We start from the raw sequence: 24,584 nt of genomic DNA, 5'->3' as shown, positions 1-24,584 counted from the left end.
TTTTTATTATATCTATCTTTATGTTATACTTTGATAACTGTATGGACACTGTGATTACCGAGTCTGTATTTAGTAAAAATCTGTTCCTACTTTTTATCTCTGATGGTGATGAGACATTCTTCCAGGTGATACTTTATGTTCAGGCCCTGTAGATCCATCCTGCCTGTTTCAGTCTTCAAAATTGTTCAATAAGAGCATTTTCCAGAGTGAAAGTAGGGATCAGAAATAATTATTTGCTCTAACCTTGCTTCAAACACCCTTAAGGCCCCCCACAGGCCCCCTGCTGTGAAGCCTGAGCTGGAATAAAAGAATGATCTTTCCTCTCCCATTTACACTAAATCTGCGATTTACGGTAATCTGGCTCATGCTGTGACTGAGATTAAGGCCAAACCAATTGTAAATCATAATCAAAGGACAGATACTGAGGATGGATGCAGAAAATTGTGTTGTGACAACATATTTAAGCCCACCTCTTTCATTAGTCCAATGTTTTTGATCCTGCCTGTTTATGGCTGCTTTTTTGAAGATTAATGTTTGGCTGAGTAGGAGGAGGATTGACAATAATACAGGTTTAGAATAATGACAATTAATGTTTGCAATAAATAAATAAATAAAAGAAGAAGAAATAAAATAAGATCACAAATAGTGCTGTCAAACAATTAATCGCATCCAAAATAAAAGTTTTTGTTTACATAATATATGCGAAATAATAATTTAACAAAATAATCAATTCAATATATAAAATGAATTGCAATAAAAGAAAATAAAAAAGAACAAAAATAAGTTTGCATTAAAAAATTGACACAGGAAACTTCAACCATCTTAATTTTTTATTACTGAACCTTATAGGCTTTAATCTGGCCAGATTAGAGCTATTTAACAGACTGACATTCATAAACCCACCAAATTCCACAGGTAGTCGAGGTCTTTGAAGCAAGCAAATTGTTTTGCGGCTTTGTCTTCAGAGGACATTCTGGGTAACATGAGCAACATCATTAATGCAGTGTCTCTTTAAAATGTTGTTTTGGACCCCAGTGTGTTATTGCAGTGAAAGTGCACTTGCACGTGTGTGTATGTTGTAGTTGGACTGAGTGTCAAAGCTGAATGATTTGAATAATTCATGACTATGGAAATTAGTCTGTCTGAAGAAAAAGAGTGCGGTCTTTGCCCTGAGGCCTGTAGGGACAGTGATGCTTTGCTTTTTCATTTATTCTCTCTCCCTTCCTCGCTGCCTCATTCTCTCTCAACCCTCCTAAAATGCCTTTCTGGAATATGTTACAGTGTAAAATGCAGTGAAAAGTTGAGCAAATCATGAGAAATATAACAGGAGCGGCGATGGAAAGACATAAAATCAGAGAAAAAATGAGAATAATGATAGCTGTCAGGGGGAACGAGATGGCATTGTGCCTGAGCATGGAACACAGAGCCGGCTGTCATATGCAACCATTGTTCTATTTTCTCTCAAATGGTCCTGCACTTCTATTGCTCGGAGTGGATCTGTCACACCTCTTTTACTAAATGCTAAGAAATAGATGACTGAATCATCTGGCAAATCATAAACAAGACAGTATAGACACAGAGCAGGCCATTTTACACTTCACTGGCGATGTTTTGAGCTGAATGTCTGATATTGATTGCGGCTCACATGTGGTTTCTTCAGCTTCCAGCGGCGATTCAAGTCGTTTATAGACATTTTAGGCACATGTTGACTTCTAGTAACTTGAGTTTGACATCTAGACACTGCAACAAAAAAAAAAAAATTAAATCTCATGAGAATTAATGAAACGGGTTCGTGATGCATTCTTGTGGCGTCCTCTACTGTTTGAAATCATAATATCAACTCAAAATATAAAATCTCAGGGAGACTTTTGAGCTGTGTTACCCCCAAGAGACCACCACACCTCGAAAACCCATAAAGTACCATTTAACGTCAGTAATATTCTCACCGTGTCCGTGTTCAACAAGAAGCAGAAGTTATTTGCATCCGTCTGACTCTGTGAGCAGCTGAATTTGGCACATCCAGAATGGCTGCAAAGACAGATGAGCAGAAACAGTTACGCTGTCAGTTGGCAGAGAAAGACAATATGCTGTGAGACGGCAAACAGTCGTGAAGAGGGAGGGGGGATAAACGTGAACAAAAGTGAGCGAGAAATAAAGGAGTTATTTTTAGCGCGTGCAATGATTAGATTTGCTTCCCTGTTGCACCGAGCCAAGTTTGGTCGGGTGGCTGTCAATATGAGTTATTGCATAGACCTCGCTCTAATCAAAGAGGTGTGTATGCGTGCTTGTGTGTGGCAGAGAGTGTGTGTAAATGAGTGCATGGTCCATGCATGTATCTGTGTGTGCGCGTGCATGAGCTTGTGTGATCGTCTGTGTATAAACTGCATGCACTCCTATTACTTAGTGTCTGGAGATGTTGGTTTAGCTTGGTGGATGGTATCCGGTATTCCCTGCAGTGCCAGTTTGGTGCAGTTCCACTAATGAGCCATCTGGTGCTCTCACCATCAATCCCACAAGTCCTGGGACTATCACCCGGAATTCTGCACCCCTGTGCTCAGCCAAATGATGAGGCAGCTGTAAGGAACAAGATCAAGATGAAGGGCAAAGTTTGCTAATTTCAAAAGTAAAAAAATATATATATTTGATTATTCTATATTTTAATTTACATATATTTAGAGATGTTATGTATTTTATAGCAGTACAAAATACTACAGATTTATTCATATAAAAAAATTATATATAATTTATATTAATATATATATAAATTTATATATATATATTAATATATATATAAAATATTCATTCTTATATACTAATAAGTCTCTCTCTCTATATATATATGTGTGTGTGTGTGTGTGTGTGTGTGTGTGTGTAATATATGTACGTGTTCGATTTACATTTAAAAAGGGGACAGTTATATAGTTATTTTATCTTTTTTTTACAATCTTTATTTTGTATATCTTCATATATTTACTTATATATTCATTCTTATACTGTATTATTTCATATTATATTAGTTTCGCTCTCTATATGTAGATACACAATATAAAGATGATAAAAAATGATAAAATAACTATATAATTGGCCCCTTTTGTAAATGTAAATCTAACAATTTAGTGATGTTTGAATGATTAAAATAAGAAAATAATATTTGTAAGAATATTTATTAAAATAATACAAAAACTGTAAAAAAAAAAAATACTTTAGCATTTTTACCATATTCTAATTAGTATATATTTCTGAATTTTTATATGATCATATAACTGTATCCTTGGCCCATGAAATGCTTAAATTGCCATTTGGGTAAAAACTTTTTTTTTTTTTTGTAAACTACTCATCTTAGTAGGCCTATGTATCTTACCTAGTTTTATTAAAAATAAAGAGAAGACAATCCTTAATTCTTTCGGCTGGCAGCTTGAGCTCTTAAATACCCAGTTCTCATCATCGACCTGATTACAAGTGATCAGAGATGTGAGAAAGCTAATGAAACCTAATGACGACTGAGAGCCACTCTTTGAAGGAAGACACTGTGCCAGAGCGCCCAATGTGCTTGATCAGATTCCCAGATTATTCCCAATGCAAATAATGTAAATGTTCTCAACATGCTCAAAGGACAATTATTTAAATAATTACTTTGAAGTTCTTTCAAGAGCCACATCCATTCTTGGCTTTCAATAATCCTGCTTTGATTGATTAATTGCCTGGAGTGTTGCTTACACACACACCCAGCCACCCCCCCCCCCCCCCCCCACACACACACACACACACACATAACAGGAAGCTCTTTGTTTTTTGTAATGATTAAAACTTGATTCTATAATCTATTACATCAGTATGTGATTACATCAGATCCATTCATTTCTCAGATTTTACGGCTGGTTGGTATCAAATAATAGGCTTCACAGCGCGGAAAAATGCAATAGGAACTTCTGAAATTGTAATTGGGGCAACGCTCTTTCAGATAACCTTCAGAAGTTGGAAATAACCATTTTTTTCATAATGGGGTTGTGCTACTGTCCCCAGGATAACAAATTGCATTGGCTATGGAGCACTGAATAACCAGCTAACAAGAACATTGGTTTTTGTGAGGAAATGTGAGCAAATAATTGCACTTTTGGAAACTCATTTTTGTCTCATTGCTAGTATAATTAAAAGCGACCTTGGTTTACCTGTCACTCTATAGCAGAGCTTGAGTGTCAAGGCTTTTCAAGAAGGCTTTGCAATTAGTGTTGCAAAAACAAAATCATAAAATCATCTTTAAGTTATTCAATCACTTAAAAATCATTTACAGTAACTGAAATAATGATTAAATGAATAAAATTAAATTAAAAATTAAAATATTAAATAAAAAAAAAAAAACTAGAAATGTTGCTTTGAAAACTGAAATAATAAAACCTCAATAAAAAATGTTGCTACGGTAGCCTACTACAATTACTAAAACTGAAAATGAAATAAAAAGTAATTAAAGCTGTAGAAATATTGTAAACAAAAACACATTAAAAATTACTAAAACATAGCCTAACAAAAATAAAATGAAAAATAAAAAATCTAGTTCACTAAATTTGTTTTTATGTATAATTTATATTATTTTAATAACATGTAGACTATATATTAAATAATGTATTTATTTAGTAAAACTGTTGTTCCTTTGTTCATAACATGAAATTTACTGTTTGCAACTTAAGTGTACTTTGAGTGTCAAACCACTAGGTGACAGCATATTATCATTTTAAAATGTCACCAATGCTAACCAAAGAACCAGAGATCAGGGTAGCCATAAATACCATTCTGCAAGACTTTAAACAGAAATCTTAAAAAGTTCCACAATCCAAGCCAAGCTTGACTAACTAACTAAATACTGGCTGTTCTCAAGCCTAATTGTCACCAAAACATGTGCCGTAGGTGTCCCATGAAGCTGCCAACATTTAGGCTAATTTGGGTTAGGTTCGCTTAGGTGGATAAGTTGCTGGTTTCAAGTATTTGGCATACAGATATAAAGAAACTAATATTTTCAAGATACTGTGTCTAGCTTTTTTAAATTTATTTAATGGAGGCAAGTGTTTACTGTGTGGAGACGTGCTGATATCGCATTTGGTCTCGTTCTGTCTCGCGTATCTGCGCTTGCTTGGCCATTTGTTGTGAAAAAAATAAGGAAAGTGTGTCCAGCTAAGTTCAATTAGTATTTTGTGAAATGGGTATAAAAAAAAAAAGCTTAGTTTACCGCGGCAGCGGTCGCGTGAAGTCCTCCTGAAGTCCGACTCCACCGGGCTGGGACACCAGCAAAGGATATAAGTATCACTTTTGATTTCTCCTCTTTTCTACTACTTGTTTCACTTCGGTTTCAGTTTGTATAACCATTTCTTACTATGTGTAATTAAGTTGTTGTTTTTAGCATGTGTGTTTGGCAGTGTTATTTCTTAGGATTACTGATAAACTATACTATCGTGATTTGTATTTATCTATTTTAATTTTAGTTAAATAATGTCTGAATGTATTATGTCTGTATAGGTCTTTTATTAAGTTTTAGTTTTATTTGAGTTATTTTAATACTTCAACAAACTAAATGGAAATGAATTGATATGGGCCATTCGTGTCCCCAGGACATTATAGGTACAAAGATACATAAACATTAACTATAAAATATATTTTATTATTAAGAAAAGTGTCCTGCACATTAATCTAACTGAAAATTTAAAATGTATAATTAAAAAATATATTAAAAACTACCTAAAACACTGAAAATAGCATTTGTTCATGTCCCCAGTGTTTAACGCTACATTTTAACGTGAAATATGTTTAAAATCCTTCAGAAATAATTTTTATTTAGCATTTTTGTGTACCTCCATATCCCATCTGTGCTTTAAATACATTTCTTTCAAAAGGAATTTATAATATTTTGGATAAAATACACATTTTTGTCGTGTCCCCAGGTTTTCACTTAGTCCTGTTACCCTAACACATCCCCCCTCTAAAAAACTGGGAAAATTCCACAAGACACATTTTCAACATAATACTGCAACATCTGGATCTTCTGAAGGCAATGAAATGATTGGAAGCATGTGCTCTTATTTTCTTTTCTGTATATCTGATGATTTTGTAACGCTGGCTGGGAACGTCATTATAAATCTACTGTCCTGTTACCTAATTTATTTCTTATGTTACTTGTTTATTTTTAAAAATACAAATCTTTGGTGAATATAATTTGCTGAACATTCTCATAATATTAGCATGTACTCCATGTGGCTAGATTATATGTATTTGGTAATTTTATCCTAAATTCTCAATCCTGTTACTTTCAGTCCTGTTACTCCTATACTCGTACTGTTGCGACACGTCAGAGAGGTTTGGATCCATTTGCAGCTTTATTAAGAATAGTCAGTCAGTACAGGGTCAAACACCAGCTGGCAGAACAGCAGAGGCAAAACGGAGACAGAGTCGAATCACAGGCAGGAGATCAGAGCAGGCGGCAAACAAACACAGTCCAGTAGAAGCAATCCGGGTCGGGGCAGGCAGCAAAACAGAGTAACAAGAGAACAGTCCAAGATCAAACCAAGAACACAAACACTGGTAGAGCGCTCAGAAATGATGGCTGGGGCAAATCAAGACTTCGCAAAGAGTGAGTGTGTAGCTTATATATGTGTGTGTAAATGAGGTGCAGGTGTGTGGCTGATCAGTCCCAGGTATTAGGGATGATAGGAAATGGAGTCCGAATGGCAACTGACTAATAGTCGGGTGATGGTTCCCTCTGGTGGAGCGGAGGATGGATATATATATATATATATATATATATATATATATATATATATATATATATAGCAAACTAAGTAATAGTAACAGGAGTGAGTAGTGTCATCAGATTTATTAATGTAAATGTTAGGCTACATCCATATTAATTTAGATCAATTTGAAAATGCATCTTTTTCTGAGACAGCTCTCTGTGCCCTCCTCCATCTGTCAGTGGATCACCAGCTTCCTGACAGACAGGCAGCAGCTAGTGAGGCTGGGCAAACTCACATCCAGGACTCTCACCATCAGCACTGGCGCCCCTCAGGGTTGCATTCTCTCCCCACTGCTCTTTTCCCTCTACACGAATGACTGCACATCAAAGGACCCCTCTGTCAAGCTCCTGAAGTTTGCGGACGACACTACAGTCATAGGCCTCATCAAGGACGGTGACGAGTCTGCTTACAGACAGGAAGTTGAGCAGCTGGCTGTCTGGTGCAGTCTTAACAACCTGGAGCTGAACACGCTCAAAACTGTGGAGATGATAGTGGACTTCAGGAGAAACCTCCCCTGCTCTCCCCCCACTCACCATCATGAACAGCACTGTGACTTCAGTAGAGTCATTCAGATTCCTGGGAACCACCATCTCCCAGGACCTGAAGTAGGACAATCACATTGACTCTTTTGCGAAAAAGGCCCAGCAGCAGAGGCTGTATTTCCTCCGCCAGCTAAGGAAGTTCTACCTGCCTCAGGAGCTGCTGAAACAGTTCTACTCTGCAATCATCGAGTCTGTCCTATGTTCCTCTATAACTGTTTGGTTTGGTTCAGCTACCAAAACAGACATCAGAAGACTACAACGGACAGTTAGGACTGCTGAGAGAATTATCGGTGCCCCTCTGCCCAGCCTCCAAGAACTTTACACCTCCAGAGTGAGGAAAAGGGCTAAGAAAGTCACTCTGGACCCCTCACACCCAGCTCACTCTCTCTTTGTACTGTTGCCCTCTGGCCAGCGCTACAGATCACTGAGCACCAGAACAGCCAGACACAAGAACAGTTTTTTTTCCCCCAGGCCGTATCCCACCTGAACAACACGTAACACACCCCGGTACTGTACATCTGTAAATAACCCATCAAACCTTCATCTGTTCATAGGACACATGCACATTCACAGTTCTGTCTATGGTCATGTCTCTTTTCTGTATATTTTTATTTTTATTACTATTGTTATTCTTAAGTATTGTATATTCTCTTCATTAGTGTTCTTTATCACCTTAATTATATGTTGTCTGCACTATTTTTGTACTTTCTGTACTGGAAGCTCATAACACCAAGACAAATTCCTTGTGTGTGCAAACACACTTGGCAATAAAGCTCTTTCTGATTCTGATTCTGATTCTGATTCTCAACGTTTTGGCCTTCTACCCACACTGAGACAATGATTTTGCCCAGAGAAAACCTATAGTTGTTCCTGTATTGTTGTTTTATATTACATTCCTGCTAGTATGACTGCTAGTTTCTGTCCTGTGGTAATTATGTATTAGACTCGTATATAGAATGGCATTTGAGTGTGAGCTGCGCTATAAGAAAACAATATAATAAATATTTTGTTTCTGTAATATAAGAAATTTTTTGTTTTTGTAATATTATAATATTATTCAAGTTTATTATTTTTAATATCAATTTGAATTTAATATTTATTATTTTTTCGTTATTTATATCTTACCATATAACCCTTTCTCCACCCCTAAACATAACCCTAACAAAAACCTCTGACACTAGACTTAAATAGAAACATGATTTGGCCTTTTTTAGCAGTGAGGTCAGCTCACTATAAATGTTCAACACTTTCACTGTATCGGTTATTAATTCCTCACGTGTGTAGTCAAACCTGTTAATATAATGGATACTCATTCCTGTTACCGGTTTCATTCCTGTTACTGCAACGTAAATAGTTTTTTCTTTAAAAATAAAAGTTAAACCTCTTTTTTTTTATTTTTTTTTTTATTAAGTTTCGTCCGTGATTTATCCCATTGTTTAATAAAATGCATCATAGAAAATTGAGAAGCTTGAGGTTTGAATTACCTTTAAAATAAAAAAATGGGTTTGTCTACTTTAGAAAAATACAACTTGTGTAGATAAATAGTGATTTTATTTATGATAAAAAATAATGTTTTTTTGACCACGAAACCGTGTGTGTGTGTGTGCGCGCGCGCGTGCGCGTGTGTGTGCGTGTGTGTGCGTGCGCATATATATAGGCTAGTTGTTGTGTTTTTTTGTGTTTGGCTTAGTGTTATGTTACAATCATTATTATACCTTAGATTAGAAATGCAGAATCTCTTAATGTTTTTAAATCGTCCCTTAAAATATTCTTTTTTAGGGTAGCTTTTATGTGATTTGTTTTATTATATTGGCCTTGTATTGTTTTATTTGTTTTTTTTTACTGCCTGTACTCTTGTGTGTATCTTTTTTACTTCATATTTGTATGTAAAGCGCTTTGAGATGCTACTTTTAAAGGCGCTATATAAAATAAAGTTTATTATTATTATACTCATACCTTTTGTTCTTTAATATTTTGAATTGTTTTTAGCTTTATTTTTTGTTTTTCATTTAAATGTTAAGTTTTGAAATTTTGTTGTATGCATTTGTCATATTTAATTTATTTTTAAAATGTGTATAGGTAGTATTTATAAAGTTTTAGCTTTTAGTTTTGGATCTGTTTTTATTTGTTTTAGTACTACAATTGATTGCTTCTGTTGTCCTCATTTGTAAGTCGCTTTGGATAAAAGTGTCTGCTAAATGACTAAATAATAATGAATATAATAAAAGTGTGAGGTTTCATGTTCCCACTCTTTCACTTACTTTCTCAGCTTACAACTTCATCTGTCTCTCTGTATTTATGCTGATTACTTTATAAATACCCATGATGCTTGAGATGTGTAAAATACTTCCTATCCTTTGCATGAACCCAGCATACTAAGTCAAGTGACAACACTGGGACAACTCAATTGCTACATGAGAGCTGAAGTAAAACCTAATTTTCTGTCTTTAATTTCACAAACTCTGGGATTATAACACAGGGAAAGACATCATAATTTCCGTGGAATCAACATTAGCACTGTGGTTATGGATCTTTGACTACAGCTAAGCTTCCCTTCAGAAACAAATTCATAAAATGTTTGTTGTAAAATCCATTTTAATCAGGTAGCTGTGTTTTGGAACATCGAAGTTGGTTTCTAGCTGGTTTAAACTCATCATTTGCTAGTTCAAGCAAGTTATTAGTTGGTTAAAGCTTAGAATTAGACAGTCCAACCTGGTCACTAGCTGTCTCAACCTGGTAATTAGATGGTTTGAGCTGGTCCGTGCTGGTTTGAGTTGGTCATTATTTGTATAAGCCCATAATTAACCCAACCTGGTAATTAGTTGGGTCAAGCTGGTTATTAGCTGCTTCAATCCATACTGGTACTTAGCTTGTCCGAGCTAGTCAATAGCTGGTTCAGGCTGGCCATGAACTGGTTCATGCTTGTCATTAACTGGCCTAACCAGATTGGTTTAAGCTGGTCATTAGCTGGTTTGAGTTGGTCATTAGTTGGTTTAAGCTCATAATTAGCTGGTCCAACCTGGTCATTAGCTGCCTCAACCTAGTAATTAGATGGGTTGAGCTTTAGCTGGTTCAATCTATACATGTCCAAACTGGTCCTGAACTGGTTTGATCTGGTCATTAACTGCCTCAACCTGGTAATTGGCTGGGTCAAGCTGGTCATTAACTGGCCCAACCGGGTCATTGGCTGGTCCAAGCTGGTTTGAGTTAGTTGTTAGTTGGTTTGAGCTGGTCATTTAGCTTGTTCAAGCTTTTTCTCAGTTTGTCCGAACTGGTTATTATCTTTTCTTAGCAAGTCAGAACCTAGTTCAGGCTGGTCATTAACTGGTTCAAGCTTGTCATTATCTGGTCTAAGCTGATCTTTATTATCTCATTATCTGGTCTTTAGATCATTTAAGCAAGCAATTTCCATCAATTTCATGGATGATCCAAGATGGTCTACTACCATGCACAATCTAATGAGCCGTTTTGACCAGTATAGACAGCTTCAATGTTCAAAAACACAGTGTCTGGCTCAAACTGAATTTTTCAGCTAGAGTTATGAAATACATGTCAGTGCAATACAATTGTAATAGAATATCTACTACTCGCTCTTACAACACAAAACATGGAAGGCATATTGCAATCGCTAAATGTTTTGTATAATTCTTTGATGCTGTGAAATAGTCGCAGTTCCACAAGGAGAAGAGGAATAACAAAACAGGATTGGATAACCATAATTACTCCAATGTCATTTGATGACGCACACATACATACGTGTGGAAACCGCTGATTCTCAGCTTTGTTATGGGAAACTGAAACTTTCTCAAAGATGTTGTGTTTGACCCCCTGGCCTCTAGAATCCTTCAGTGTCAAGTGCATCCCTCTGTCCCCAGCCACAGCACCTCGTCCCAGGCTCTGGGTGTCACCACAGGGCCTTTGATGGCTCACACATGGGCTGCTTCCTGTACTACTTCCTGTGGTTAATGGGGGAGAGGCTGGGTCGGGGCTGCCCCCTTCTGGTCTCTAGGGAAGCACAGGGGATGTGACTGTTTGCACACAAACACTCACACACAGACAAATACACTCCCATAATCCCCATTCAACCCCAGCGCTTCCTCAACATTGCACAAACCCTTACGTCCCTCAGTCACACACACACACATACACCCTGCAGCAGTTCTCATCACACTTCAGCCTCCAAATCATCTGTGACCTTTGAGTTCCTTCCCTCTGGAGTGAAAGTCCTGCTTCCCATGAAGTCCCAGCATCAGTCAATCAGTGGCTTTGAAGATCATTAACATTTTGCACATGCCAACCAGGGTTTCCCCAATTTTTTGATTTTGGATCGCTAACAAAGAAAGTAACAGTGTACTGTATTTTTTTTGTTTTTGTTTTTTTTCAATTGCTAAAAAACATTGTTCAATACTGAAGCCACATTTTCAAAACTGTTAACACATTCAGCGATACAGAAGTCTATGCGGACCAAACTGTGAATCATTTTTCATTGCTTTCAGACAAAATGCATGCAATGACCACATTTTTCAAAATCCACAAACACTTTTGTCATACATGCTCCACAACTGGCAAAACACTATACATTTTCAGCACATTTTTCAAATGCTAACAAACTGCTTTCAAAACTGATAAAAGCACATTTAAATCAGAACAATGGCAAACTCTGTCCATTTCTGCAGGAATTATACTGAAATATAAAATCTTAGCATAATGTTTATTATGAAATTGAATAATAATTATTCCAAACACAACTAAATGCAATTTCAGCTGAAAGGCGAGCCAGATGTCCTATTTTTAGTCATCGTCTTCTTCTTCTTTCTTTTGGTAAATGGATGGCTTCGGAATGATTTTGTTTGGACACATTGGTGGGGAAAAAAAGAGTGGCAGAGAGATGGAGGACTAGAACCCTCACAGTACTGAACATCCATCCATTTACCTGTTCCATACATTTTTCCTAGCGCTTGTCCTATAGGGTCATGAGGCTGGAGCCTTTCCTGGGTCATAGGCAGGACAAGCCCCTGAACAGATGGCCAGTCCATCACACACATTCATATTCACACTCATTTACAGTCTCCAGTTCACCTGTCCTGTATGTCTTGTGGGAGAAACCCAGAGGAAACCAACATCAACACAGAAAGACTCAGCTGGAACTCCAATACTGCACATACAGTATACATTATCCTAGACTGATGATGTTTTTTTTGTTTGTTTTTATTATTGCTTCAGAATTTATGTATATTTTTCTCAACTTTTTATATTTATTTTTGTGTTTTTATTTTTCACAAGTAAATTTTGTATGTGTAATTTTTTCACAAGTAACTGTTGATGAGTTTTTGTTTTTGGTATAAAAAGAAATAGGGGCGGAAATGCTGCTTTTCTCCTATCATTCTTTGTGCTGTAAACAGTCAGTAACATGAAAAGATGTTATTCTTATCCTAAAATGAAATACTTATGTGACAAATCATTCAAACTCCAAAGATAAACGTTTATGTAATGCTCCCTGTTGTTAGTATTTTTTAGATCAGTGTGTTATGAATGAAATGTATGTTTTCTGAATGAATATTGTTGTAGTGTTATGATAAAAGAAGCTTATTTTGAGACATATATGAAGTGTTTTGTTGGTCTGAGTGAGTTTTGGAGGTGAGATCAACTGTTTGGCCAAGATTCATATTGGTAATGCAGACAGCGTGAATAGTTTTGAAAATGTGGCTTCAGTATTGAGAGAGAGAGACAGACAGACAGACTATACAAGTTTTACAATCGTTTACAAACTACAATCGTGAACAACAAGAAACTACAACTCCCTTAAAAATATTTCTGGCTGAAGGACAGAGACAGCATGATCTGACAGGGTTAATATTTTGTATAGGGTCATTAAAAGAAAAGCGCATGCAGTAAACTAAGAGTAAAAGTTGTTGGTTGTTTGTTTGTTTTTTTTGGGTCTTGTGCCCATAGCTTACATACGAAATCTTTCTCTTTCTTTTAGCTATCCAGCCGCCAGTATCCTCTTTATTTTAGTGAGTAATATTAGGCACCTGTCTGTTAATCTTCAATATGATCCAGTTATTCTTGATGTGACCTACATCAGGAGCAGCCACGCTCGCGCTCGGGCATCCCCCCTTTATATCTGACGCCATAGCAACGCTAAGCAGAAGCAGTGATGCGCGCTTTCTTCAATACCGCGAGGACAAGGGGATACAACACCATCGCGTTCACTGTCTAATGTCGGAGCGTATTTACTGCAAGTATCGATGACAAAACCTACAACCGGAGACATCTAGGTGAGTGTGCCGCAGTCTTGGCGCATTACATCTTTTATTAATTAATTAATTCAAATCCCAGATATTTATTCTGAATGACGTGCATTGTCTTATCTTATTTACAATGTCCTTCGATGAACGTGTTGATATTATTGTGCATTTAATTACATTGTACATTGTAATATAAGCTGAATGATATGGTTCAGTGTGCTCATGTAGAGATATGTCACTTATAAATGATCAGAACTAGGTTAAATCGAGGTTTCATTGTTTCTTTGTCAGGTAAGATTGAAGCAAAAACCATGTGACTTGCTGTACCGATTACAGTTACTGTACGAGTAACATTGATAATTTATAAGCAAAATTAAATGCAACTATGTTTATAACATCAAGTAGTTAAGCTCCTTAATATCGAGTCATTTCAACAAAAAACATTTAGTAATTGTAACAAATACCTTTAGATTAAGTGACTCTATATTAATGTAGCCTATAATATTAAAGAGTTACAGTATATGGTAATAGTTCCTATTGTTTACGTTTTGACTGTTCATTATTATGTTTCTCTTTTTTTAATAATCTAAATGGAGAGCAAAATGCACATTTGAACACATAAACACTCACCATTAACACATCTTGACATCCACAAGACAAAAATCTACAAAACATGATGACAAAATTAAGAATAAAATGTGAATCAAACTGGCAAACTAGTAAAAATTCTGCCATAATCGTTCATGCTGGGAAAACAGAAATGGTAAATGGTACCTTTGCCGGAAACTGGATGAGCAAAAGGTGCACTTAGACAGGATGTGCTTGTAAACTGTTTATTAACATCATGTTGAACTCACTGAATAATTGTATGCAGAAATTAAGACGAATGGTACCAAATAATAATAATAATAAAATATTTTTTTTTTTAAATTGTCAGAAAAAAGAAGAATATAATTCTATTAAATATAATTTAAAATAAATTGCATTATGAAATCTACACAGAATAATAAAAATTTTAAGTACATATTGAACATTTTAAAAGGACAGGTATTTGTTATTTTATCTTTTTATCATTTACATAACAAATTTTCTTAACTTTTTAGTCAATTGCTAATTGAAACATTGCTATCCTATTCAACTCTGTGTTTCCTATTTTCTCTCTGCTTGCCTAGACAGCTTGTTTGGGCATCACGCACCCATGATGGCCAAAAATGCTGTGTAGGCAGGCAGCTCACAAGATTTTTTGCTCACAGTGTCATAGTTGATCTCTGTTTTCTCAGGAGGGTTTGTACATTCATGCCAACATTCCTGTTCAAGTTTGGAAATACGATCCAAGAGCTAGAGAGAGAGAGACCATGAGCAGCTGATACACTGCAGCTAAAAATAATATTCCCTGTGAATTACTCTCTCTAACACCAGCAACGGGCATGAAAAGCTACTAAAGCAGAGCAATTATTTTGGTAAGTTCTTATTTAATAATTATGTGACTGTCACTGTGTGTTTTCCTATTTTATTTACTATTCATGCTATATAAAGCTCATAAGTAGAGGAAAGACAACGTTTGGCTGTCAGTGAGCATGTGGAGGGATTTGTATAGCTGTCAGAGTGGGTGGTATCCTAATCCTAATAATAATAATAATAATCATGAACAGCAGTGTTTTACACAATATTATTGAGTATGAATGAGGAGACTGTTGTCTGTAGTCTATTTAATACACTTGTCATGGGGCTTTACTTTGTAATTCACTTCATTTCACATCAACCAAGATGCAGCAATTTGTTCTTTGGATTCTGTAGCACATTTTTTGTTAATATCATCAATAAGACCTTGAGTTTAAATCCTGCAGTAAATTTAATAAATTATGACATGAAGACTCCAGTCATATCAGTAGCCTAATATAAGCTGTTTTGTTTTACATGGAGGGCCGCCTCGTGAGGGCCGACATGTTGTGGTCACCTGACCAGCCAAACACTATTTACTTTACTGGTAGTCCTTTTTATCGAACACTTTGGTTGCGGAATAAATTATTCAATATTTAACAGGCTTTCACAGCCTTATTTGCTAATAATATCAGCATTTCTAACTAAAAACTTTTCTTTACTTTTCATAGGTTTTTGCAAAATGTAAATGCAAAACTTTTTTTCCTGCCAGTATAGTAATTATTATATGTGATATCATGTTGATATGAACAGGGATATTATAATGAACTAAAACTAAAACCATCAAAACTAAAGCTGATACAAATTCCAAAAACACACAACAAAATTGCTAAAACTTTAACTAAAATTAAGATGAAACCAGAAAATATAAAAATAGAAAGTAATTCAAACTATTACTATAATAACAGTTATACTAAAATATCCATGGGTATAACCATATTACAGAAACTTTCATGTAATTTAAATATTTGTCAAAAATAATTATTTTAATTATATTTTAATAATTACTTTTATAATGTAATTTATACATTTTATAATGTACAAAACACTGTAAAACACACTTTGATGGGTCACCTGAGGATACACAGCATGCCAGCTTCAATCTACCAGAGTATATTCTGCCCAAGCAAACATTACTGTCTGTTGTGATGTTGTATAATGCAGCTATCCTGTATGAGAAATTAAACTTGGTAAATGAATCGGCTGAGAGGTACAGGCAGTGTCCCTAGAGAGGGCTTGTTAATCTTGCTCTTACACTGATTATCAGCAGAGGATCAATGTAGTCAAATAATTTGCTGGACTGTACTGAATGCTATATATTCAAATCTAACATACATATATTTTTTTAACCATGCCCAGGCTCCTTCAGCCCAGTCAGGTGACATGGCCTTGTCTTTCTGTGGGAACGACAGTATTGATGCCTACAGTGTGGACATAGGAGTCCTGGACAATGGCTGCTTCGTGGACGCCCTCAACCTCGTCCCTCATGTATTTCTTCTCTTCATCACCTTCCCCATCCTGTTCATTGGTATGAATGCCCTCGTCTTTTTTCCCTCTTAAACAACCATTCATGTTCTGCAGTTGGTTACAGGGTTGTGTTCCATTCAAAATTTAATACGGATTGCCTTTTAATTAAGAATTCTAGTGTTTTATTTTATTTGATGATATGATCGATTATTTTATTTTATATGATCTCTTTAATGATATGATAGATTTTTATTTAATTATATTTTATTTTATTTTATTTTATTTACCATGCTAGAAAAGCACATCATTATAATTCTTCATTATAATCTAAAAATAAGGAAGTAGAATAAAAATGGAATGACAAAAAAAAAAAAAAAATCAATATTCACTATATTTTTTCATAATTCATTATATTATATATTGAGAATTCTTGTTTTCTTGTTTATTTTAATTTATCTTATATTATTAAATAATACATTTATTTATTTGGAGGCTTAACCCTTAAATTGAATGCCTGTTATGTGATATGTGAATTTCATTAGATTGCAGCTCAGTAAATTCTAGTTCTTGTCATTCCAATTCAACTTTCTGTGACATGTAGCCAATTTTCAAGGAAGCCATTTCTTAAGTGTTTTACGGCATACATCATGCCTTCAAAAGCTGAGGGGCCTAGACACTGTATCAGAACTAAATGGGCCAATTCATTTTCTGTATTGACTCCCCAAAGAGCCTCTACTCATATTCTTCTCAAAAAATCCTTTACTCTGGCGCCACAATGGTGTCAGTGCCATCCCTCATTCAGTCTCATTATGAAAATTTGTCCCATAGCAGAATTACTACACTATTAGCCAAAGAAAGGAAAACAACAAAAAATCGAGACAGGCGGGGACAGATACAGGATGCTGATTAACAAAGTAAATGTTAACTGTATATTATATTAGACACACAAGGGAATAATTATTACACATATGTGTGTTTGTGTCCAGGCTGGGGTAGCCAGAGCTCAAAGGTGCAGATCCATCATAACACCTGGCTGCACTTTCCTGGCCACAACCTGCGCTGGATCCTCACCTTCATACTGCTGTTTGTGCATGTGTGCGAGATTGCCGAGGGAATCGTGTCCAATACGTGAGTTTCAACTCACATTCAAAATATCTGAGTGTTTATGACCGTTATGCATTTATGTTTCTTTGTGTATGAATGAATCATTGTAGGCAGATGGAGTCCAATCACTTGCACCTCTTCATACCAGCACTGATGGGCTTCATATCAGCCACAACATCAGTTGTATATTATCACAATATAGAAACCGCCAATTTCCCCAAACTGCTGCTGGGTGAGTCAATGTCCATTTCATTATGCAAGTTGAGTGTTGCTGATTCATCTCCTACATTATATGTTAATATAACAGTTAGTATCAGTCCTCTAATTTAAATAAAACACTTTCAGTCCGGGTGTTGCTTGGCAACATGTAATGGTTGATTCATATTTTAGTTTGTTTCTGTTCATGTAATTTCTGTATGAGAAAGAGAACTAACCTCAGAAATACTCTTTCACAGCCTTATTTATTTATTGGATTCTGGCTTTCATCACCAAGATGATAAAGTTATGGAAGTTTGCAGAGGTGAGCTTGGGGGTGCAACATCTCCGTTTCTGTATCACAGCTTTGCTAGTGGTGCTGTATGGCCTGCTCATGGCTGTCGAGATCAACGTTATCAGAGTCAGGGTGAGTTGAACTACTAGGGTCATGAGGCAAAAGTATTTTTCCCATTATTTTTTATTTTACCATTTTGTATCACTAATGTAAAATTAAATTAAATTAAATTTAATTTAATTTAATTTAATTTAATTTAATTTAATTTAATTTAATTTAATTTAATATTTTTTATGGCATGGCATATTTTTTAATTACATTCTACTAACAAACCATATGACCTGTATCTTTTATTTTTCATTTACCTGCAGAAGTATGTGTTCTTTGCGAATCCCCAAAGGGTGAAGCCCCCAGAAGACTTGCAGGACTTGGGCGTGCGGTTCCTCCAGCCCTTCGTCAACCTCCTTTCCAAGGCAACATATTGGTGGATGAACCCGCTCATCATTGGAGCCCACAAGAGACCCATTGAGCTGAAGAAGATTGGCAAACTGCCAATCGCGATGAGGGCCTTGACTAACTATATGCGTCTGAAAGACTCCTATGAGGAACAGAGGGTATGTGCAGATGATCAAAGGTTTAAGAGCAAATATTATAATATAAAGGAACAAGATTTTCATATTTGATGACATTATGTAATAATGAGAAGTGTCAGTTGACTAGTGTCTCTTTGCATGTATAATTCTGACAGAAGAAAACAGAGGACCCAGAGAAATCCCCATCCATCTGGAAGTCCATGTACCGGGCATTTGGGGGGCCAATACTCCTCAGCAGCACTTTCCGGTACATGGCAGACTTGCTGGGATTTGCCGGGCCACTCTGCATCTCTGGGATTGTGGAACACCTGCAAAATTCAACAGAGATTGACAGGACAAACAAGGTGTGCGTTTCATCTCATTTTAGAGTGTTGAATATGGTTGTCTTGTGTGTGTCGCCATCTTTGATAGTCTGTCAATATAGTTACAGACGCTATTCATGGTATTGTGAGAATAGATTTTAATTTAAATTTTTACTCAGAATAATTACCCTTTATAACTGTAAAACGAGAATTATACTAAGATACATTTCAAGATACATTTACTTGAGAAGTAAAATGACAGAAGATATCAAGGGCCAGATTTACAAAACAGGGCAAATTAGCGTTAGAGCACATTTCCATAAAAGCACCGATGGGAGGAGAAAATTCTGCAGGTGATTTACTAACAATGCGCACATTAAAGAACACAGACGCAGCCAGATAATTTCCATAATGACCAGAGCAATCTACCAAGAGCAGCGCAAATTACCACCTGCTTTTTTGGGCGTTAAATAATGACGCAAATACCAGTAATTTGACAAGCACAAACGTTAGTAAAACTTGTGTCTAAAAGGAAAACTCCTACAACTGCATATTCAATAAGGTCAGGTGCAAAAATAACGGTGTCTATGCTTTTTTAGCGCTAATTCTTCTCTGCGCTTCTTTAGTAAATCCTTACAGTACTATTTTAACACCAAATGACAGTTTGGGCTGGCACAAGTAAATCTGGCCTTAAGTCTTGCTTTTTTTTTTTAAGTGAGTTTTTGTTTAATATTTTGTCCTGTTTTAAGAAAAAAACAAGAATCAATATCTTAAGTAATTTTGCCTTCAATATGCATCTTGATTATTTACGAATGTTTAGGTATTTGTACTGGAAAACAAGATTGGCAGGCATGATTTTGGTTATTCGTTCAACTGAATAGGACAATTCAAGGATACACACAACTGTCAATCGCAAACACATACCAGAGAGATGGCAAAACAGGGAAATGGAGGGATAAAGGAAACTACACAACTTATGTAATGGAAATATATCACAATCCAGTCACTGTCTCACAGCACTTTGATATTATCTCATTTACTTTGGAACCCATTCATTATGTGCCTTGTTAAATAATTTAGGATGTTGAAATAGCTGTCAATTAAATGATTTGCTGCAGATATTGGTCTGCTGGTTATGCTACTAATTACACTATATTTAATGTTCCTGGGTGCAACGCGACAGTATATTGTAGAGAATGATCTACTGTCTGATATCTGCTGTTTTGCCTTGCTATTTATTACTTCCTGTGTGATGTCACAGAGGCGTCAATGCTATTTAATGACAGGACTGTAGGTCATTGCTTCAAGATGACAGCAATTATTAGATTTCAAACAGTGTTTTCCCTGCTCAGATGACCATGATGTCATATGTGTTTGAAAAACACTCATTAGGTTTAGATAAGGATGGATTCAGTGTGGAAAACTCAGAATGTGATAAAAAGCAGATTGAATGAATGATGTCATTGCATTTATATTGTCATAGTGTCTATGAGCACATGTCTGCAACCAAGTGTTAGCAAATACCTTTTGTTTTAATTTTGAACAATGTGTATTACTTTAAAAAATAATAATAATACTTATTTAGCGAGGATGCATTAAATTTATCAAAAATGACAGTAAAAACTTTTACATTGCTACAAAAATAATGTTTATTCAAATAAATTCCATTATTGTGAACTTGGGGGACTGGAGACTGGAGTAACAGCTGCTGAAAATTCAGCTTTGTCATCACAGGAATAAATTACATAATAAAATCGCACTCCCTCTTGCACACACATTGCTGCAAGCAACACTCTGTTTAAGTGGCTCCTTTTTATTTTAGTGTGTGTGTATGCGTGTGTATGACATCAGTGAGCGCTGAAATGCCAAAGTGTTTTTATGTGTATTCATACTCTGTTTATGTCTTGTCAGACAGAGAACAGGTTTTTCAAGGTGCACTTCATGTTTTCCACTGAGCTGCTGCAGAATACGTCTGTTCTGGCGGTTCTGCTGTTCCTGGCACTCGTGCTGCAGCGAACATTCCTGCAGGCCTCCTACTACGTCACAATAGAAACCGGCATTAACCTGCGCGGGGCGTTGCTTGTAAGTTTCAGAGAGTTTACTGGAAACATGAAACAAACGTGAAGTGAATTATCAGACAAATTTAAATGTCATTATTCTGTACTACACACTTCAAGTTGTATTGTATAATACAAAATATCATATTAGCCACATTCTTACCTTAGAAGGAAAGTGAAGTTGCTCTGTTCTATTCTATTCTATTCTGCTTTGTCCTGTTTGATTCTATACCACTGTACTTTGTCCCATTATTCTTTTCTATTCTACTTCTATTTCTACAATGTTCTATTGAATTCTATTCTATTCTATTGTTCATTTCAGTTGTTTCTAATTGTTATTATCTGTTATTATCTGCTTTGTTCTATTCTATTCTATTCTATTCTATTCTATTCTATTCTATTCTATTCTGCTTTGTCCTGTTTGATTCTATTCTACTGTACTTTGTCCCATTATTCTTGTCTACTCTACTTTGTCCCATATTCAGAATTTTATTCTTTCTACTCTGTTCTGTTGAATGTATTCTATTCTATTCTATTCTATTCTATTCTATTCTATTCTATTCTATTCTATTCTATTCTATTCTATTCTATTCTATTCTTTCTCCTGTTCTTTTTTTTACGCTTTCTGTTTTTGTCCCATTCTATTTGGTCTGTTTTATTCTATTCTATTCTGTTCTGTTCTGCTCTGTTCTGTCAGTGTTGTTAGTAAATGTTTTTGTTAATTGAAATGAAACTGAAAAAAGTATAAATATGAGCAGAAAAACAAAAAAACAAAGTCTTTGAGAATCTAAAAAAAATAATATTAAATTAAGCTAAATAGAAATATTTAATTCAAACAAAAAGTAATAAAAATGACAAAATTACTAAAACTACATTTTAAAAAGAAATATAAAAACAATTAGTTAATTATCTAATTATATTAAAAATTACTTCAAAATGTTAGGAAATATTATAATGTTATATAAATATTACCACAATAACACTGATGACTATATGTTCTATTCGGTCTGTTCTGGTATCTGATATGTCATGTTGCATTGTATTTTAGTTTAGTCTAATCAAAGTTAGCATTAATGTTTTTTTGGTATTCATGTGTTGGATCTCGTCCTCTAGGCAATGATCTACAATAAAATTCTGCGTCTCTCCACTTCAAACATGTCCATGGGAGAGATGACACTCGGCCAGATCAACAATCTCGTTGCCATAGAAACCAATCAGCTCATGTGGTTTCTCTTCTTATGCCCCAACCTGTGGGCCATGCCAGTTCAGGTATATCATAGCAAAAACACTTCTGCTTTTGTGAAAACACTAAATCATTTGTGTCCCTTAGCAAAACATAACTTATTTCTGTTCATAGATTATTATGGGAGTGATCCTGCTGTACTATTTGTTGGGTGACAGTGCGTTGATAGGGGCCGGCGTCATTTTGCTGCTGGCCCCGGTTCAGTACCTCATCGCTACCAAGTTGGCAGACACACAGAAGAGCACGCTGGTGAGCTTTACGTACACTTTTGTGCATGTGCATGTGCATGCTCTCAACACACCACCAAGTTCATGTTTGTGACTTCTAAATATTTTCTTAGGACTACTCAACAGACCGTCTTAAAAAGACTACAGAGATCCTAAAAGGAATAAAGCTGCTGAAGCTCTATGCATGGGAGAACATCTTCTGTGACCGTGTAGAAGAGACCAGAGGAAAAGAGCTGACCAGTCTCAAGACTTTTGCTCTCTACACTTCAATGTCCAGTATGAGAGGCTCCTCCCTCCATCATGTCATGCCCACAAACATAAACCCCTTCCCTTACAATTGCTCCACCCTCAGTACATATTCTTGTTTGCTAAACTTTCGGAATCAGGGCTGTTTGGTTCTAATAGCTAATAGTTTGTTACATTTTTGCATCTTTTTGAAAATTAACTGCTGGCTGCTAACTGCTTTTTATCTCCACAGTATTTATGAATGCCGCCATCCCCATTGCTGCAGTGTTGGCGGTAAGAGATGCATCATGAGAGCTTTAATTAGCTGTATTTTATCCACCATGTAGACCACAGTACTCTTCTTGTTCTTGTAGACCTTTGTCACACATGCCTATATTGAAGAGGTCAGGCTCAGTCCAGCCAAGGCGTTTGCGTCTTTGGCTCTATTCCACATCCTGGTCACTCCACTCTTCCTGTTATCCACAGTGGTCAGGTTTGCCGTCAAGGCCGTTGTCAGGTATGTCGCTTAACCAAACAAGTAATCAGATCCAACATTACTTCATAATATTGGCTTTCCTGGGAGGATCTGATCATCTGGTTGATGTCTGCAGTGTACAGAAGCTCAGCGAGTTCCTGCAAAGTGATGAGATTGGAGATGACAGCTGGAGAAACGGAGAAATGTACATGTCTCTAGAGGTCGGAAAGAAATACAAATACCATTGGGATGTGAGTGCTCACACATGAATTTGCACCTTAAATGTGTGATCACATTTACAGTCGCTTGGTGAATTTTCATGGGAGAAATCCAGTCATTTCAACAGGAATTGACATAATTGGGAATTTTGCGTACGGGCAAAAGATTTCAATGCTGATTTCGCATCAAGTTCAAGTTGGTTACGCGAATTTGCAGTGTTGACCAACAGAAAGCTGCTTGGTTTGAAAGCGACTTGCTTTATTTCTACAATATTGGCAATGGACCTATTATGCCCACAAAATTTCGCCATGTGACTGCACCTTAAGACATTTCTCAGTACTATTCCAAGCCTTACCGTTCAGCAGAGCTGTTTTCAGAGGAACTGTCAATTTGGGTGATGTGGAACACCTAAACTAGTTGGGATTGCATGTGATAATCTCATTTTTATATTCTTTTTAGTTTTTTGAAAAGCATTCCGTTATATATATTTGGCATCAGAGCAGCTTTTTATGAAGTTTAAAAACGGATGGAATGTTCTTGAATCAGTTTTAGGGGAGAAATATTAATTGGCACTTTTCTTGCCCTGTAACTGAACAAGAGAAACAAATTAATATCGTTAACGAATTAAAGTTGACATATTATCTCACTGGAAATTCAGTTTTTTTCGCTGAGATTCGCTGAGAACATATTAAATAAGTGGCCATAAATTTAATTTACAAATTAAAAAAAATAAATTAATGAAAATATGAGGGCTGCATGCCCATGCAAAATTGGTTGCTAACTTTTTTTTGTGGGACTTTTTTTCCACACGTTTTATTTTCTGCCATGTTAAAATAGTACAATTCTTTTCAACAAGCCAGACAATTTATTAAAAATGTTTTACATTTAATTGTAAATGTTTTACATAATTTAAACAGTTATATTTAGCAACTCAAGTCAATATTGGCATTAAATATTTTCAGAACTCTTGTATTTGTGTCTGTAAAGTGTCTCAGGGATTCTAATTGAGATAAACTTGAGATCATAACACTCTACATGACCTCCAATAACAGCAAACATGAGACTCCACACGGTCATGTCTCTAGGAGACAACTATCCCACGTTTAGGGGGCAGAAACGGGAGCTGGTCACTCCTGAGCCAGCATAGCTGAGATCTCATAAACGTGTGAAAGA

The 24,584-nt window shown here is 35.8% G+C and overlaps 1 protein-coding gene across 4 annotated transcripts in view; it reads left to right on the top strand.

The window, feature by feature from the left end:
• Positions 1–13,186: 13,186 nt before the first annotated feature.
• LOC306861156 (ATP-binding cassette sub-family C member 9-like) overlaps positions 13,187–24,584 on the top strand; it is a 35,744-nt gene continuing 24,346 nt past the window's right edge. For all 4 annotated transcript variants that reach the window (XM_079403269.1, XM_079403267.1, XM_079403268.1 and 1 more), the window contains exons 1-15: positions 13,187–13,599; positions 14,850–15,029; positions 16,369–16,537; positions 17,463–17,604; positions 17,691–17,812; positions 18,036–18,202; positions 18,442–18,684; positions 18,819–19,007; positions 20,877–21,047; positions 22,136–22,291; positions 22,380–22,514; positions 22,606–22,768; positions 22,971–23,011; positions 23,092–23,234; positions 23,329–23,443. In XM_079403269.1, coding sequence (XP_079259395.1) covers positions 16,393–16,537; positions 17,463–17,604; positions 17,691–17,812; positions 18,036–18,202; positions 18,442–18,684; positions 18,819–19,007; positions 20,877–21,047; positions 22,136–22,291; positions 22,380–22,514; positions 22,606–22,768; positions 22,971–23,011; positions 23,092–23,234; positions 23,329–23,443 — 1,932 coding nt within the window. In that variant the 5' untranslated portion in view covers positions 13,187–13,599; positions 14,850–15,029; positions 16,369–16,392. The remainder of the gene's footprint in view (positions 13,600–14,849; positions 15,030–16,368; positions 16,538–17,462; positions 17,605–17,690; positions 17,813–18,035; positions 18,203–18,441; positions 18,685–18,818; positions 19,008–20,876; positions 21,048–22,135; positions 22,292–22,379; positions 22,515–22,605; positions 22,769–22,970; positions 23,012–23,091; positions 23,235–23,328; positions 23,444–24,584) is intronic.

Source organism: Barbus barbus (genome assembly GCF_936440315.1).
Source record: "Barbus barbus genome assembly, chromosome: 42".
In the NCBI taxonomy this organism is placed as follows: domain Eukaryota; kingdom Metazoa; phylum Chordata; class Actinopteri; order Cypriniformes; family Cyprinidae; genus Barbus; species Barbus barbus.
Note: the sequence above shows the minus strand (reverse complement) of the source record. Positions and strands in the feature narration are given on the sequence as shown.